Below are 15,735 nucleotides of genomic sequence, written 5' to 3'. Positions count from 1 at the left end.
ACCAGGGTGGCATGTGCCCTCCCCAGGCCTGCTCACAGAGACCCCACATGACACCAGAGCCACGGAAGCTTCCACCCTACACGGAAGGCCAAACCTGCACGGGACGTGAGCCTGTACACCTCAGCCAGCCTGAGCAGAGCCTCACCAGACAGCACGAGGCCAGGTCACCATGTGGCCTATGTGCTAACCTCACCCTTAGTGCAAGACCCACCCTCCACCCTCAGTGGTGTGTCTGCACTGGGTGAGACCCTCACTCTTAGGACAGAAACCACCTTCCCATCCTCAGTGGTGTGTCTGCACTGGGTGAGACCCTCACTCTTAGGACAGAAACCACCTTCCCACCTTCAGTGGTCTGTCTACACTGGGTGAGATCCTCACCCTTTGTGCAGGATCCACCCTTCCACTATTAGTGGTCTGTCTACACTGGGTGAAACCCTCACCTGAGAGCAGGACTGAGCCTCCCACCTTGGTTTTCCCGTCTACACTGTGGTGTGACGACCTAGCTGGGTGGTGTCTGTGGTGGTTGGGGTTCTAATTTACTTTTATTATTATTTTTTTTTACGGTACGCGGGCCTCTCACTGCTGTGGCCTCTCCCGTTGTGGAGCACAGGCTCCGGATGCGCAGGCTCAGCGGCCATGGCTCACGGGCCCAGCCGCCCCGCGGCATGTGGGATCCTCCCGGACCGGGGCACGAGTCCGCGTCCCCTGCATCGGCAGGCTGACTCTCAACCACTAGACCACCAGGGAAGCCCCTATTTTTTATTTTTTTATGACATAAGCTCTGTTTTATTTGGGGGAATCAGGAAAGGCCTCTCTTTTGAGAGAAGGCTTTTGATTAGGAGAGTTTTGAGAAGAGGCTTGATGGAAATAAAAGTAGCAAAATGAGGATTAAAATAAGTCAGTCTATAGGATTTTTCAGTTAGGAAGCCACTTCAGTTAGGAAACCACCTTCACAATGATGAGTGGAGTGCGGGGGATGAAATTTGAGTGCAAAGGGCTGAGAATGAGTAAGAGGAGACAGCGTTATTGTTTCCAGTTCACTGCAAAGAGCAGAGGAGAGACAGAGACGGGGGAGAATATGCATATCCGAAACAACACAGGATCCCATCGGCCTCTGCTTGCAATTAGTATCTGACTCTTAGCTCCCTTCCCGGGGCCACCTTTTCTGATTCTGTTTTCTTTTAGCTTCAGGTAGTCATTTCCCCCGCCTAGCTGTCCTCTTCGGCCCTGCACAATTCCTTTAGGGAGCTGTCTCTAAGCCCCACGTCACATACTCGGAGGCAATTGCCTCCTTGAACTCTTGCGCCGAGGGGGCTTTTATTTCTTCAGCGTTTGCACAAAGTTATTTTTCAGTCGCTTCCTCCTTCTGTCTGTTCTCCCCTGTCCTGACTTCGGCCTTCATTGTTCACTTTCCACTTTCAACCCTGCCTTGGCTTTTAGACTAGATTTCAGCATTGTCTTCTTACCCATAATCTTGTCTACCTGTTTTCCAAGAATTAGGTCCTTCCTGTACACTGCTTTGGGCTGCCTATCTCAATCCAGCCCCAGGAGATATGGTGTTTCCTGAAGATACAGCAGAGGAAACCACAGATTAGGTTGTTAACCTACAGTTCTGGATCACCTCCTTGGTAAGACCATGGCCATTTCATGCCCAAATTAAAGTCCTCCATGGCTAGCCAACCTGGCACTAGAGGTAGAACATTACTCTAGGGACTTCCCCGGTGGCACAGTGGTTAAGAATCCGCCTGCCAATGCAGGGGACACGGGTTCAAGCCCTGGTCTGGGAAGATCTCACATGCCGCAGAGCAACTAAGCCCGCACGCCACAACTATCGAGTCTGCGCTCCAGAGCCCGCGAGCCACAACTACTGAGCCCACGTGCTGCAACTACTAAAGCCTGCACACCTAGAGCCTGTGCTCCGCAACAAAGAGAAGCCACTGCAATGAGAAGCCCGCACACCGCAACGAAGAGTAGCCCCCGCTCGCCGCAACTAGAGAAACCTGCACACAGCGACAAAGACCCAACGCAGCCAAAAAAACAAAACCAAGACCCAAACCAAACACCCCGCCCCCCTCCCCCCTCGCCAAAACAGAAAATCATTACTCTAATAACTGGAATCCCTGGGCTCATTAACCATTCACAGAGCCCAGGGCCGAACTGCTGGCTCTACATTGAGAAGCCCAACCCCCATGGCTCTGAGAGCACTCCGAGTTCTGAGGTCTGTTTTCCCAGAGGTTCAGTCCTGCCCCTCTCTAACTGATAATATGCTAAGCGTGCATAAAGCACTTCTGCTGAATCGGGGGTTCTGACTGAAAGGGGGTTCTGATGGCAGTTCCTGCGCTGGGCTCAGCATGGACACTGGGTGGGCTCCCTCTGCCCCCACGTGTCAGGGGCCCCCGGCCTCTGGCTCTCTGGCTTTGCCCGGAAATGGCTGCGTGGAGGCTGTGCGGTCCATAGAGGCGTCACCTCTGTTCCTGGTTCCAGTGTGACCTCTGCTGGCGCAGGTCTCTCCCTCCCCAGCCTTGGCCAAACTGCAGCGTCACCTCCATGGTTTCCAACTTGTAGATAAACTAAAATTATTTCCCAGATGCAAAGCTTGCCTGGGTGGATTAAACTGGATGCTGTGACAGCTGAGAATTTCAGTGCTGGCCACTCTTCCTGTGGGTGCATAACAGGTGTTCAGTCCAGGAGTCTGACCACACCGGCTCAGAGGGCGGAGTCACCCCCGGCCCTGGGGTAGGTGTGGGGAATCTGCCCCCAGCACCACCACCCAACCCCCTCCCTCCCGTATGGGTGGGCTCTGCACCAGCTCCTGGCTTCTGGGACCTCCTGGTGGTCAGCTGGGCCACCCGGGGCGGATGGTAACCTGCCCCTCCCCCAACATCCCCGGCCAGCGCTGTGCGGCGGGCGGTCCTGGGCCTGTTGGACTCACGGTAACGGTCTGTGCCTCCCCGGGCCCTGCTGGCCACACACCTTGACCTCATCTCTGTCCCTCCCGTCGCCCGCCCGGCCCGCGCACGTGCAGGGAGAGGGAGGGTCGGGTTCCCGTATGGCCCCTCTGGGTCTTCAGCACCCCTCGCCCTAGGAACCTGCGAAGAGCGGTGTCCCCTTAGGTGTGAGCACACGGGGACTTCAGTAAGGCCCACAGCAGCCGGAAGCAGAAAATGTGGGGAGCGCTAGGGTCCTCCAAATAGGGAGTGGGCAGAGGGAGGCATCACGGATGGCATAAGGGGGGTGGTGCAGCGCCTCCGGGTCCGGGGGTCCTCAGTAGGCACTCCCAGTCTCCTCCCCAACTCCTAGCCCAGCCCCACCCCTCCCACCCTTCCCCAGCCCCTCGGTCTCCTGCCGCCCCAGGCCCCCGCCCCCAGCTCCGGCCCCTCCTCCAGCCCCCGCCCGGCCGCCCGCGTTGTCCTGCGGCGCCCCCGAGTGGCCGCTGGCGGGAAGCGCAGTCCTGCGATGGGGGAGGCGGGAAGGCTCTGCCGCTGTTTTAACTGTTTTAATTGTTTACTGTTTAATCAGAAGGTTCCTTAAAACCCAGCAAACTCCACCCATCGTCAGCATCACTAGCACACGGTTTCATAAATAATTAAAACTCATTTAATTACTTAATAATTCATTCAGAATTAAGATTCAGGAATACGATGAAAGCGAGAGCAATACCCACACTTGACCTGTGCGCCCCCATGCCCCCCCCCCCCCCCCATTCAGGCGTGCGGGCTATGTGAGTGCGCGGTCAAGGGAAGTTCAGGCTCGCGGACACTGGATAAAACGCCAAGGGCGAGCCTGGGGCTCAAATCCAGGGCAGCCGGCGCCCCAGCCCCTGTGCAGCCTGAGTGACCACGTTGGGCCAGGAGGACTAAAGGCGGACACGTTTCAAATGTAATTGCTATTAGTTCAAGCAAGGATGGGGTACTTAAAGTGTGACCGATTTCCTGATTTCTTGCCCTCTAGGGAGAGGCCATAGGGTCACGGTCGGGGACACAAACCCCTCCTCTCCTCAGCCTGTTTCCAGAGCAGGTTCAGGAGACCACACGCAGGGCAGAGGGCCTGATCTGGCCAAACCTGACTGGCTGGTGCCCCTCCCGAGGATGGGGTCGGCTGGGCTGCACCGGGTGTGAGCTGCCCCATCTTTTCATCACCTGTTCTCTTAGTTGAAAGATTAGACGGCAGACTGTTGACTCTCACTATGATGAAATAAAATTCATATTTTACGGCAAGATGAGAAAAATTTTAAACAAAAACCTTTCCTTGCCCGTTTGGGCCTCCTCCGTCCCCTTTAGTGTGTGCTGTGCGTCTGCGTCAACCAGACCTCCTTAGGAGGGAACCTTCCTTCCTAATCCTGTGAGGGCCCACAAGGACCTGTGCCCCACTACTCACTCTGTACGTGCAGGTCTGGATTACGTAAACTGTCAATAATACGTCACTTGATGCATAACTGTCTCAAGACCTTATGTAAATGGGCTTTGATTTCTAATGGGCAGAGCACTCCCCAGAGCTTTCTGAAAGACTCTCTGCAGTTATAATCCTGAGGTTGGCTAGAGTAAAATTTTCTATTTCTTTCTTGGATTGACTATTGATTAATTTTCATTGTCAATTAGGAAACACATCTGTTTTGTAGTCCAGATGTTCTCACCCGCTAGGGCAGTCTGGCATTCCCATCTAGAAAGTTATACAGCTCTAGTCAGAAAGGGGCTGGTGAGTGTGCCCTGACCCCCGCGTGGCCTTGAGAGGAGTGGGTGGGACAGAGGGCCATGTTGCTTCCTTTCCCAGGAAATGTGACTCTAGACACGGGGTGTGGGCTTTCTTCTGGGAGGCGCTGCTGCTCCGGGGGCCTCGCAAGAACTGCACGCTTAGTATTTGTGATTTGAACCGCTAATATCATTACTATTTGTAGTATTAATACTAATATCATTACTATTTGTAGTATTAATACCAATATCATTACTATTTGTAGTATTAATACTAATACCATTAATACTAATACCATTACTATTTGTAGTATTAATACTAATACCATTAGTATTTGTGTATTTGTGATTTGAACTACTTGGTCCATTTTCATTATGAAAGTAAACAAAAAATTCTAGCTCCCAGAGACAGAAGGTTAAGAACTGCTTCCTGGGACGTCTGCAGTTTTTTCAAGTTTCTCTTCTGCGTTATCCAGCAGTATCCAGCAGTTCTCTCTAGATAAGACAAAATGGGATTTGGGGTGTAGTCTTTTTTTTTTTTTTTTTTTGCGGTACACAGGGCTCTCACTGTTGTGGCCTCTCCCGTTGCGGAGCACAGGCTCCGGACGTGCAGGCTCAGCGGCCACAGCTCACAGGCCCAGCTGCTCCGCAGCATGTGGGACCTTCCCGAACTGGGGCACGAACCCGTGTCCCCTGCATTGGCAGGCGGACTCTCAACCACTGCGCCACCAGGGAAGCCCTGGGGTGTAGTCTTTAACAGTCAAAATACTGACATATCCCTGTTTCCTTGGCGACCCGTCCTGGGGTCCTGACGCTGCTGATGGTGGCCAGGTTTGGGGCCGAGAATCCACTTCCTTCCTTCGGAGCTTGAGTTTTGCCCTGACTGGTGAGGAGGCTGGTCTGCTGCTTGTCGGGTCCATTTTAGTTCCATTTTCGTCCCCTTGTGGCCCTTGCTCCAGGGCGTGGCGGTTCTTGTTCGTGCCCTGTGCTGCGGCTCCCAGGAGTGTCTGCAGGCCGGGACGCTGGTGCTGGTCTCAGTGAGGTCACGGCTCCTCTGGGCTCCTGGGCCAGCTCAGCGCCTTTCATTTGGGGCCTCTCTGGCGATGCCCCACTTTCTTAGGCATCGTTCTGAGCGTGTCTTTCAAAGCTGCAGCCATGAGCTGCCCAGCCTGGGTGCTGGGCAGGAAATCATGCACCTGGGCTTCAAAGGATTCGAGGCGATCAGGGCTGCAGCGGGGGGCACTCGGGGCATTCATGCAGGGCTGCGGTCGGGGGTGAATCACATGGGCTGGTGTTGAGTGGCTAGACCCTCGGAGAGGGCGATAAACCCACACGCGGGGAGATAAGAGGAGTCAAGGCTTCCCAGGTGGCCGTCCACCTGGTGACCACCGGCGGTCTTGACCTAGGGCCACTGTCCCCTAGCCCGGCCACTGCGTGCTCTGCCTTCCCATCCACAGATGGGGCTGTCCCAGGCGGGAGCTCCTACGCTCAGCGGCTCCCTCGAGGTCCTTCCCAGGTAGCAGCCCTACCAGCGCGTGAACTAGAAGTCGGGTCCTCTCACCTGAATCGGGATTAACCCAAGAAGGATCCTGGCAGGGAGGGCAGGTCTCTGTTCTGGGGCCTGCAATGCAAGCAGGGAGGTGCGCTATGGCTTTTCACAGACACCCTCACGCCTGGCTTTCGGAGCCCCAAGCCCTGTGTTGTCACTTCTTCCTGATAAAGTTCAAGCTTCCGTGCTCTTCCACATCACCTGTCCTCAGGTCTCATGGTGAACGGCTCTGTTGGATCTCTGGGGGCGCTGGGGGGCGGGTAGGTCCTCGGGACAGGAGTCCCCTGAGCTTGTGCTGCGAAGGGGGTTGGGCTGAATCCGAGGGGCGGGTACGCTGGAGGCTTGGCCACCTGCCCGGAGGTCTCTGTGCAGAGCTGGGAAAACGGCCCATTGTATTTTCTCCCCTCTGTGCGCAGGAATAACTGCTTTTGTTTATGGATTTTCTGAAACGTGTTTCTAAGTCGATTACCCCTGAAGGATGAGCTGCGCCCATGCGTGGCCCACAGATGCACCTCGAGGGAGAGAGGCATCCAGGAGCCGGAATCAGGCCAGCGCCACCCCCTGCCCCCACATCCTCAGCTTCCCTTTTATAAGGACCCATGTGACGACATTGGTCCATCTGGATAACCCAGGATAATCCCCCATCTCAAGACCCCTAACTTAATTACATCTGAGAAGTCGCTTTGTATGAAGGTCACATAATGCACAGGTTCTGGGGATTTGGACGTGGATATCGGGGGCAGCATTGTCCTGCCGACAACAGCACGAGTCAGATGGCCCTGAACAGTTAGCAGCTCACAAAACACGGTACTCTGCACAAAGTCTCTGTCGTCCCCAGGTTGGGAAAAGTCTATTTATAGCCCTTGGTTTGGCTCTAGCCTGGGTTATTAATCTTTCTCACACCGGCCTTCTCTGCAGCAGCTGATGAGGGACGCAGTGACCACTGGGCTGCACGCCCAGCCTCGTCAAGCACTGCTCCCTGGGTGGGGCCAGTGCAGGGCTGCCCCTCCCCCGTCGTCCCTCTCCAACTGCCACCCTGGCCTGGACCTCGCCCTCTGCACGAGTGTAAGGCCCGGCCCCTTGCTCACCTGGACATGTCTTCAGAGCCCCTCAGGGACTGGCCACGGCCCCATGTCTCCCCTGCACAGCCCTGCCGACCTCCCGTCTTCCAGGGCCCCCTGGCAGCAGCCTTCACCCTGCTCTAATGGGGCCCCTGTCTGCCCCTGGGATCCCACAGCCCAGGCCCCTGGGACTGGCAGTGAGGACCCACCCCTCGTGGCATTTCCATCCCAGGACCAGGGGACCCCACAAATGTTTGCCGTGGGCTGGGGTCCAGGAAGTGAATGCTGACGGGCGCAGACCAGGCGAGGGAGGGACAGTAGGGCTGGTGGATGGTGTGCGGGCAGTGAGATGGCTGGAGAGGGACAGAACGAGGCTGGACGAGGCGCCGTCATTCAAAGGCTGCGTGTGAAGCCAGGAGGACCCTCCCCTCCCCCATCCTGAACCCAAGGGCCATTCAGCGGTCCCAGGAGCACCTGCCCAGATCAGGGTCCGACTGGGAGGAGAGGGACAGTGGATCCTGGTGGGCAACGCATGAGACCGGGGACCTGAGATCCCTGGGTGGGATAAGCACCCCCGCCCCCATCAGGGCCCAGCACTCGCCCTCCCTGGGGGTGGAGTGGCCTCTCCCTGGGGGCAACGCGTCCCTTCAGATGGGATGTGCCCCCCCGCCACCGGTCAGCAGCAGAGGTGGGGTGCACCTGAGCCTTCACTGTAAACCGTTTCTACTGGGATGAAATTCCCATGCAGTAAAGTGCACCACCCAAGGGTCAGCTCCAGGCGCCGTGAGGACTGTGTGTCATGTAACCTCCACCCGCACGAGCTCTGGAGCATCTCCACCCCCACTCCGCCCCTGAGCTGCTCAGAGATGATTCCCTGCCCGGAGGGGACCGGAGTCCCGCTTTCACCATGACTCTCTCTGCCCCTTCTGGGATGTCACCTGCAGGATGGGCACGTTTTTATCACACCCCAATCTCCTTTCACCACACGTGCCACTTCGGTGCACGTATCCGCAGTTTGTTACTTTTTATTCCTATTATTTTACTATTGAATGTACCACAATTTGTTTATTCATTTTCTGTTCCGGGGCAGCTGTGGTACACACAAGCTTAGGACCTTTTGTTGTTTCAGAAAGCAAGGGAACTTTCAAGATGAGTGGAAACTCCTCTGAAAGGTCCCACTGGTCAAATCCGTGACGATTCAAGCATCTAAAGCGATGCTCGGAGCTGACTGACTGCATCCAGTCTATGTAGATCCATGAATCCATGGCGATGCTCAATAGAAAGCCTGAGAAATAGATCCAAGGTAGATATTAAGCCAACTTTTCATTTTGAATATTGGTGGCAAAGGGAAAATGAAACATTATCCTGCTTTCTGCACTCATGAGGGGCAGTCTAACCAAACCACGCCACTCACAAGGAAGAACCCACTTGAAAAAGGGATGTTGTCTAGTGGACATAAAAGTGGTGACAGATGAGCAAGTCCCCCTTGTCAGCTTTCTAGAAGTGACCGGTTGGACAAGGTGGGGATTTGTGGTCACATCCTCAGGAGTGTCTGCTGGGGACCTGGGCTTACCTGGCATCAGAGAGACGAGGGGCACGTGTTTCCCGGACGCAGACTCAGACTCAGCCCCATGCACAGGACGCCCAGGTGCCAGTCTTTGGGAGGGAGGTGACGTAGCCCTGATGTTTAGCTCGAACCTCTTGAGCCCTTGGAGGGAATTTCCATCTTTAAGAGGATAGAGAAGCAGACAAATGACACCACGAGGAAGGGGCCCCTCAGGACGGGGTTGGGGGACAGTCCCCAGGATGCTGGTCTCCCCCTGGAAGTAGAGTCACCTGCTCAATGCGAGTCTTGTTCACACAAACCTGTCACAGGAATTTGGGGGTAACTGGGTGCATTCGAAAAAGGACTCAGCATTAACTGGTGTCAAGGAATCTTTACACATTTTTGTTAAGTAGCTTAATTTTGCCTAGGCTGAGAAACGCTCTTATTCTTACAAGACGTGTGCTGAGGGAAAGAGAAACGGTACACGGCCAGCCACCGCTAAGGATGACTAACTTCCTCGTTTAATGAGCCCTGTTCTTGGTTTGGCAAGCCCCAGCATCACTGCTCTGCAGGGGGGACCCTCGTCCAGGGAGCCTCCATGGGTGCCGCCCATGGGGTCTCGAGCCACGGGGTCTCCAATTCGGAGGCCAGCCCTGCGTGGGCAGCTTCACTTCCCGCAATGACAGCCCCTCTGTCCCTTGTCTGCAGTGCCCAGGTCCAAATAGCTCTGAAAAGTAGAAGCTTTCTTTGTAGCTCACTTGTCAGCCAGACGCTCTCATATTACACTGAGAGGAAACTTCCCTGTGTTTTCCCGGCAGAAACATTAAGATGCTTGACCACAGGTGTCAGGAATTTCTGGGCTGTGGGCTGTGGTTCCTGCTAGAACTGGGACTGAGTCCCATGCAGGTGGAGCAAGGGACTCACGGGTGAGGAACAGCACAGCAAGCTGGGGGCCCGGGCGGCCCTACGAGGCTCTGCCGGACCGTCACCTAACTGCCTGACCCCAGCTTGGTTCTGGAGGATGGGCAGCCGTGGACTCAGAGTCACAGTTACTCTTCAGAGCGCGTGGCTCTGCTCGGCCTTAATGAGTTCGGCAAAACGTGGTGTGAGTTTCGGAAACCCTTCCATGATACAGCAGGAAAAAACCCAACTAGCCACTGGGAGTTATCCTGCTGTGCTAGGATGAACGTCAGACCTGAGCAGCAATGCTGTTTTGGGGAAGAGCTGATGGGTGCAGTGGACGGACCCCAGGTGCCCCGTGGAGGTCCGAGAGCGGCAGGTGCCTGCACAGACCCGCTGGGAGCAGGTGTCTGTGCCCAACCTGAGGGCGGGAGTGCCTCGGGCTCACGGGCGCCCCTCACATCAGGCAGCCCGGGTGACCCCACACCCTCTGCCATCACGGCCCTTCCCTCAGTTACTCCCGATGCCGGGAAGGGGCGAAGGCTTGTGGAGAGAAGAGAAAGGCTCTCTTTGCTCTCTTCTCCAGGCTGCGTGGCTGGGGCCCCATCCCCACTTCTCTGTGTCTCAGATTCTCCTCCAGAAGAGGAAGGAGTGGATATTCTGTTGGAATTCAGCCCCTAAACATGCTCTGCACACGTGGAAAATTACAAAAGAGCCAGGTGTGAGGAGAGCTCGGTCCTGAGCCCTCACGTGGGCCCCTGGGGCTGGGGTCCTGCCCACCCGCCCTCGCTGCAGCACCCTCTCCCTCACCGAGTGCCTTCTGACCTCAGAATCTAGCTTGGCTTCGCCTGAGGCCAAGATCAACGATAAAGAGAGTAGATGCGGTTGGTGAAGAGCCTTGTCTCCATGCCATTTTGGCTTTTGCCACGAAGGGAAGGTCACTGGGTCACTGCAGAGTGACCACAGCACGACAGGCAGTGAGGACAGAAATTGCGCACAGCCTCACAACTAGGGCTGCTGCACCGACACGCCCTTCCACCCCAAACGGTCCAAGCTGATGGCTCTGTTTGTCAGTGTTGACAGCACGGAGCTCTAAGCCCATCATCAGATGAAATTACCTTCCAGCAGCCTGGGGCTTTGTGAGTCTTAGTGACGGACTTTTGTTCTCCAACTATTTTTAGGGCAATTAATCACCACGTTCCCAGCATGTTTATCAATGGAATGTCCTGAGTCACGAGCAATGACGGACAGCCCACGAGGTGACCCAAGGAACATGTGTTTGCAAGTTGGTGTCGTAAGGGACCTTTGCTAGGTTCTCTCCACTGGGCCATTTGGGGAGCTAAGCATCCACGCTTTGTGTCAGGTTCTGGGCCTTTCCTGCTGGACTTTCGCTTGCCTTTCCACTCTGTGTGGTCAGCTCTGGAAACGCCCTACAAGGCATCTGTGTTCAGCACAGGATGTCACGTGGATGTCACAGGGTGTCACGTGGCCATTGGTGTCAACGTTTTTTGTCTGGTTAAGTCTCTGGAGAGGCTCCCAAAACTGGTGAAGCCATGCTCCTTCCCCTCTGCTTGCCAACTGGACCAGATGGTCAGAACAGAACAGAATCCAAACCCAATAGTTACTGAGTCCGAGCTTGCACTGCTGGCTGCACGACAGGCCAATAACTTGAGAGACCAGGTGCTGGGGCAGGGAATAGGGACTTTATTAGGAAAGCCGGCAGACCGAGAAGATGGTAGATGCATGTCCCAGGGAACTGTCTCACCCAAGTCAGAATTCAGCCTTCTTTTATACTAAAAGGGGAGGGGCGTGGCTGGTTGTTGCAGACTTCTTCGTGTCAGCATCTTTTGTTCTTGCAGCTGTCCACCTAGGTCAGGTCAGGATGTTCCTGTAAACCTCCAACAAGACAAGTGGTATTCTCTGTCCTGCAAATTTTTCTCTTTATGTGAATGAAAAGTGTTGTACCCTTAAAGGTCAGAGCCTTGAGAATGGGCTACCCTGTATATTTCAGGTTATAGGCAACACTCTTTCAGTGATTAACTTGTAGCAAAAGCAATAAGATACAAAAGTTAAAGAAACAGACCCAATATCGAGTCAGATTTGTCCTTCCCTGTTACTCAATCTGGAGAGGTGACGTGAGCTAGACCCCAGCCCCATACCGGCAGTCCTGCACCGCCAACGAGGGGCCGCAGTGGCCACTGCTGGGCGCACACAGGCAGGCTGGCGGAGAGGGTCAGGCACCGGCTGGTGTCTGGGCCTCATCAGGAGATGAGACAGACCAGGTCCTCCTGCTGCGGCCCGGCCTCTGCTGCATGCTCGGTCCTCCTGCCCGTTTGCGGTGGTCATAGCCCCCGCTGGGGGGCTCGGGGGGGACACGACTGAACCCGAAGCCCCGAATCCCGGCTCGGATGGCCTCTGCGGACTTAGGAGATTTGTGCCTCCAGACCCGAGTGAAATTTCTGACTGTGAGGACAGGACTGCTTAGCTTCCTGAGATGTTCCTGGTAATGAGTAAAGAGCGTGAAGGGATCCTGGGGAAGCACATGCCCTACACACCTTCGCGCCAGGCATCATCCTGAGGCTGAGCTTCTGCACACATTTTGATCAAAGGTGAATGAAACTGTGTTTAAATTGCACGAGTCCCTGCAGCCCAGCGGCTTCTCTCTGTGGCTTGTTGTAAGTTAGTGGCGTCACTGTCGCTTTTAATCTGTGTACATTTTACAGACGCGAAGACAAACGTGCACAAAACATCCACTTAGCTTAGATTTTATTGGGCGCTTGCGTCACGCTAGAGACGCAAAACCACAAAGCGGTTCTGCTGGTGCGGGGGCCACGGCGGGAGCGTCGGGGGAAGCAGGTCGGGCCTCAGGCTGCGGGCTGGTCGGGGGTGCCGGGCGGGGTGGGCCCCGGGGGCGCCTCCTGGCTGCTCAGCATCATCTGGTTCCTCCTCTCCAGCTTCCGAGCCCACTCGCTGCGGAGCCTGGGGCGGGCGACCGTTTGGGCTCAGGGAGGGCTGGGGTCAGCTGGGCCCGTGTGTTGGCACCTTGGCCGCGTGCGAGCTAAGCTGCCCCCTCCCTGCCAGCTGGTGCCCGCGCTTCAGGCCTCGCCTGCCACGGAGGGTCTCACTCGGGCTCCTCCCAGAAGGGAAAGCGGGGATCCAGCTGCGTCCTGACTCGCACCTGGGGATGCGCCCATCACTGCAGTCACCTGTGCTCCCAAGGCCTGGATGCGCCCTCACGCCGGCCCCTTGGGCGGTCCCTTCCTGGGAAGGTGGCCTGTTGCGGTGACCACAGCACAACACACGGTGTGCCCCGGGCGGGAACGGCCTGGCCAAGGGGTCACACCTGCCTGTGGGCCACATGTGAGCATGTGGTTTGGTTTGGAGGGAGGCAGGCTGGGGGGCGCCTGGCCCGGACTGACCTCCAGGGCTGGCGGGCAGACTGGTAACGAGAGTCCCCGCAGACACCTGTCCCAGTGCCCAGGGACCTAGGTGAGGAGGGCGCCTCCCAGCAGCCCATGGAGAGGCTGGGACAGCCGGGCCCCGCGCCTCGGCCACGCTCCTGCCCTTTACCAGGCTGTGGTGGCCCTGGGGACGTGGCCCAGAGCTGCTGCTGGCCAGGAGTGAGGTGTGGGCTGGCAGGGGTCCGAGGCTCCGTAATAGCCACTTCTCTCCAGAGAGGCGAAGATGTCACCCCCTTCCCCAGTCTGGCCCCTAGCAGTCCAGGACCTCGGTGACTAACCGGGCCGGTGCTGACCCGTGGCCCACTCTTGGGACCTGCCTCCATGGGCCAAAGACCCAGAACATCCCAGGGCCTGATGACACATGAAAGACAGGGACAAGGCCACGGAGACCCAGGAGGGAGCCTGGGGTGGGGGGGAACCATTCGTGTGACGGTTCCGTGCAGGACCCCTGCCCCCGGAGGCCAGGTGGGTGCAGTGACCAGCTCTGGGGCCTTCACCGTGAGGACAGGAGATGTCATGGCCCCCATGCCTGTGCCGAGTGGCCAGAAGCCTTGGACGACAGGTGGGGGGCGCCCAGCGCGCCAACCAGACCTCTGGCTGCTCACAAGGTCAGTGCAAGCCTGGTCCCGCCGCGGCCCCCAAGAATCCTCCTTTCCAGCCCAGCTTCCAGGGCGGCAGCTGCTGGTGCTATCTGGGGGCTAAGGCTGCGCCCGCTTTGGAATTTTCTGGCCATTTGAATCCTTGTCTAGGTGCTAATACGCCGTCTTAGCTGTCCACGAGCGGTCACTCCTGGGTCTGCTCAGGGTCACCTGAGCTCAGGGAGATGCCCTCAGCACTCACAGTCCCCTGGAGTCCACCCAGTAAAGAAAGAGGTGGCTTTGTATCTGCAAGTCAAGCAAATGTGCAGGAAGGAGTAGAAGGGACACGTTGTTTTATCCTGAACTCAGTGGGAACAACTGTCAGAAAACAGACAAAGCCAGACTAATCCTGGACGACAGCTTCCTACAAGACCCTCAGGAGAGTGGGGATGAACGGACGGGGTGATGGAGAGACGGGGTGAGGAGGGATAAGGTGATGGAGGGAGGGGGTGATGGTGGGACGGAGTGATGGAGGGAGGGGTGAAGGAGGGACGGGGTGATGGAGGGAGGGGGTGAAGGAGGGATGGGGTGAAGGAGGGATGGGGTGATGGTGGGACGGGGTGATGGAGGGAGGGGGTGATGGTGGGACAGGGTGATGGAGGGGGGCTGAAGGAGGGATGGGGTGATGGAGGGAGGGAGTGATGGTGGGATGGGGTGATGGAGGGAGGGCGTGAAGGAGGGATGGGGTGATGGTGGGACGGGGTGATGGAGGGATGGGGTGATGGAGGGAGGGGGTGAAGGAGGGACGGGGTGATGGTGGGACGGGGTGAAGGAGGGACGGGGTGAAGGAGGGACGGGGTGATGGAGGGACGGGGTGATGGTGGGACGGGGTGATGGAGGGAGGAGGTGAAGGAGGGACGGGGTGATGGTAGGACGGGGTGATGGAGGGAGGGGGTGAAGGAGGGATGGGGTGATGGTGGGATGGGGTGAAGGAGGGATGTGGTGATGGTGGGAGAGGGTGATGGTGGGACGGGGTGATGGTGGGACGGGGTGATGGAGGGATGGGATGATGGTGGGACAGTGTGATGGTGGGATGGGGTGATGGAGGGAGGGGGTGAAGGAGCGATGGGGTGATGGTGGGATGGGGTGAAGGAGGGATGGGGTGATGGAGGGATGGGGTGATGGTGGGATGGGGGGAGGGAGGGATGGGGTGTTCCTCTCTCCCACTAGTGATTCAATAATGTGATTTTGAATCTGAGTTAACGTGGCTGGTGTTCAGTGTTTTGTACCCATTTCTCCTGTGACACTGATCTGGGGAGAGGAAGCGGGTGGTGGTGGTGGGGTCTGTGGACGCCTGCATCCTGAGGGCTGAGCAACCCTGGTGCAGGTGTGTTTCTGTGCCCCCAGGTCGCTGGCACTGTGCTCACCTGTCCAGGGCACTCCTGCGGATCCTCATGTCCTCGTTCTGCAGCTGTTTAGTGTGAAGCTCGATTTTTTTCTCCCAAAACATCTTTATCACTCCAGCATCGTAGGACACCCTTGCCGGATTCTTCAAGGTGTAGCTTTTACTCATTTTCTGGATAAAGGAGAATTACAGGACCTCAGTCACTTTCTGCCGTGTTGGTGCGAGAGCACATGAAACCAGCTTGTTAACAACAAAGAAGTTGGCTTGGCCCCAGACATTTCCCAGGCACCCTGTACACCTTTTTGGGGAGTTGGACTGTCAGCCCCTCATGGCCTAAGACCAGCGGCCCTGCCGCCTTCTGGAACTGTTTCCTGTATTAGAGGAAGTAGCAGCTGATGGCAAATCCCATTTTGGGTCTTTGGATGTTTCATGCAGGTGGTCTTGGGTGAGGACGGCTAGCAATTCATATGGCTCCCCGTGGCAGGTGTCCCTTCCTGAGCACCCTGAGCTGTCGCTGAACCGTGTCCTCCAAGTCCTAGGTGGTCCC

The 15,735-nt window shown here is 56.7% G+C and overlaps 1 protein-coding gene across 1 annotated transcript; it reads right to left on the bottom strand.

The window, feature by feature from the left end:
* Positions 1–12,608: 12,608 nt before the first annotated feature.
* Positions 12,609–15,356, bottom strand: FAM240C (family with sequence similarity 240 member C). Its single transcript, XM_073807878.1, has 2 exons — positions 15,211–15,356; positions 12,609–12,723 (listed from the first exon to the last, which is right to left on the bottom strand). Exons 1-2 carry the CDS (start codon positions 15,354–15,356, stop codon positions 12,609–12,611), a joined length of 261 nt encoding a protein of 86 aa, XP_073663979.1.
* Between the last annotated feature and the right edge of the window lie 379 nt (positions 15,357–15,735).

The sequence above is a fragment of the Tursiops truncatus genome, chromosome 7, assembly GCF_011762595.2.
Source record: "Tursiops truncatus isolate mTurTru1 chromosome 7, mTurTru1.mat.Y, whole genome shotgun sequence".
NCBI lineage: Eukaryota > Metazoa > Chordata > Mammalia > Artiodactyla > Delphinidae > Tursiops > Tursiops truncatus.
This window is presented reverse-complemented; position numbering and strand designations above follow the sequence as displayed.

What these genes read in the sequence shown, in the direction of transcription:
- FAM240C (XM_073807878.1), bottom strand. Translation starts at nt 15,356, where the DNA reads ATGAGTAAAAGCTACACCTTGAAGAATCCGGCAAGGGTGTCCTACGAT. An exon ending in CGCAGGAGTGCCCTGGACAG is followed by an intron (nt 12,724 to 15,210) that starts GTGAGCACAGTG and finishes CGCCCGCCCCAG; the next exon opens with GCTCCGCAGCGAGTGGGCTC.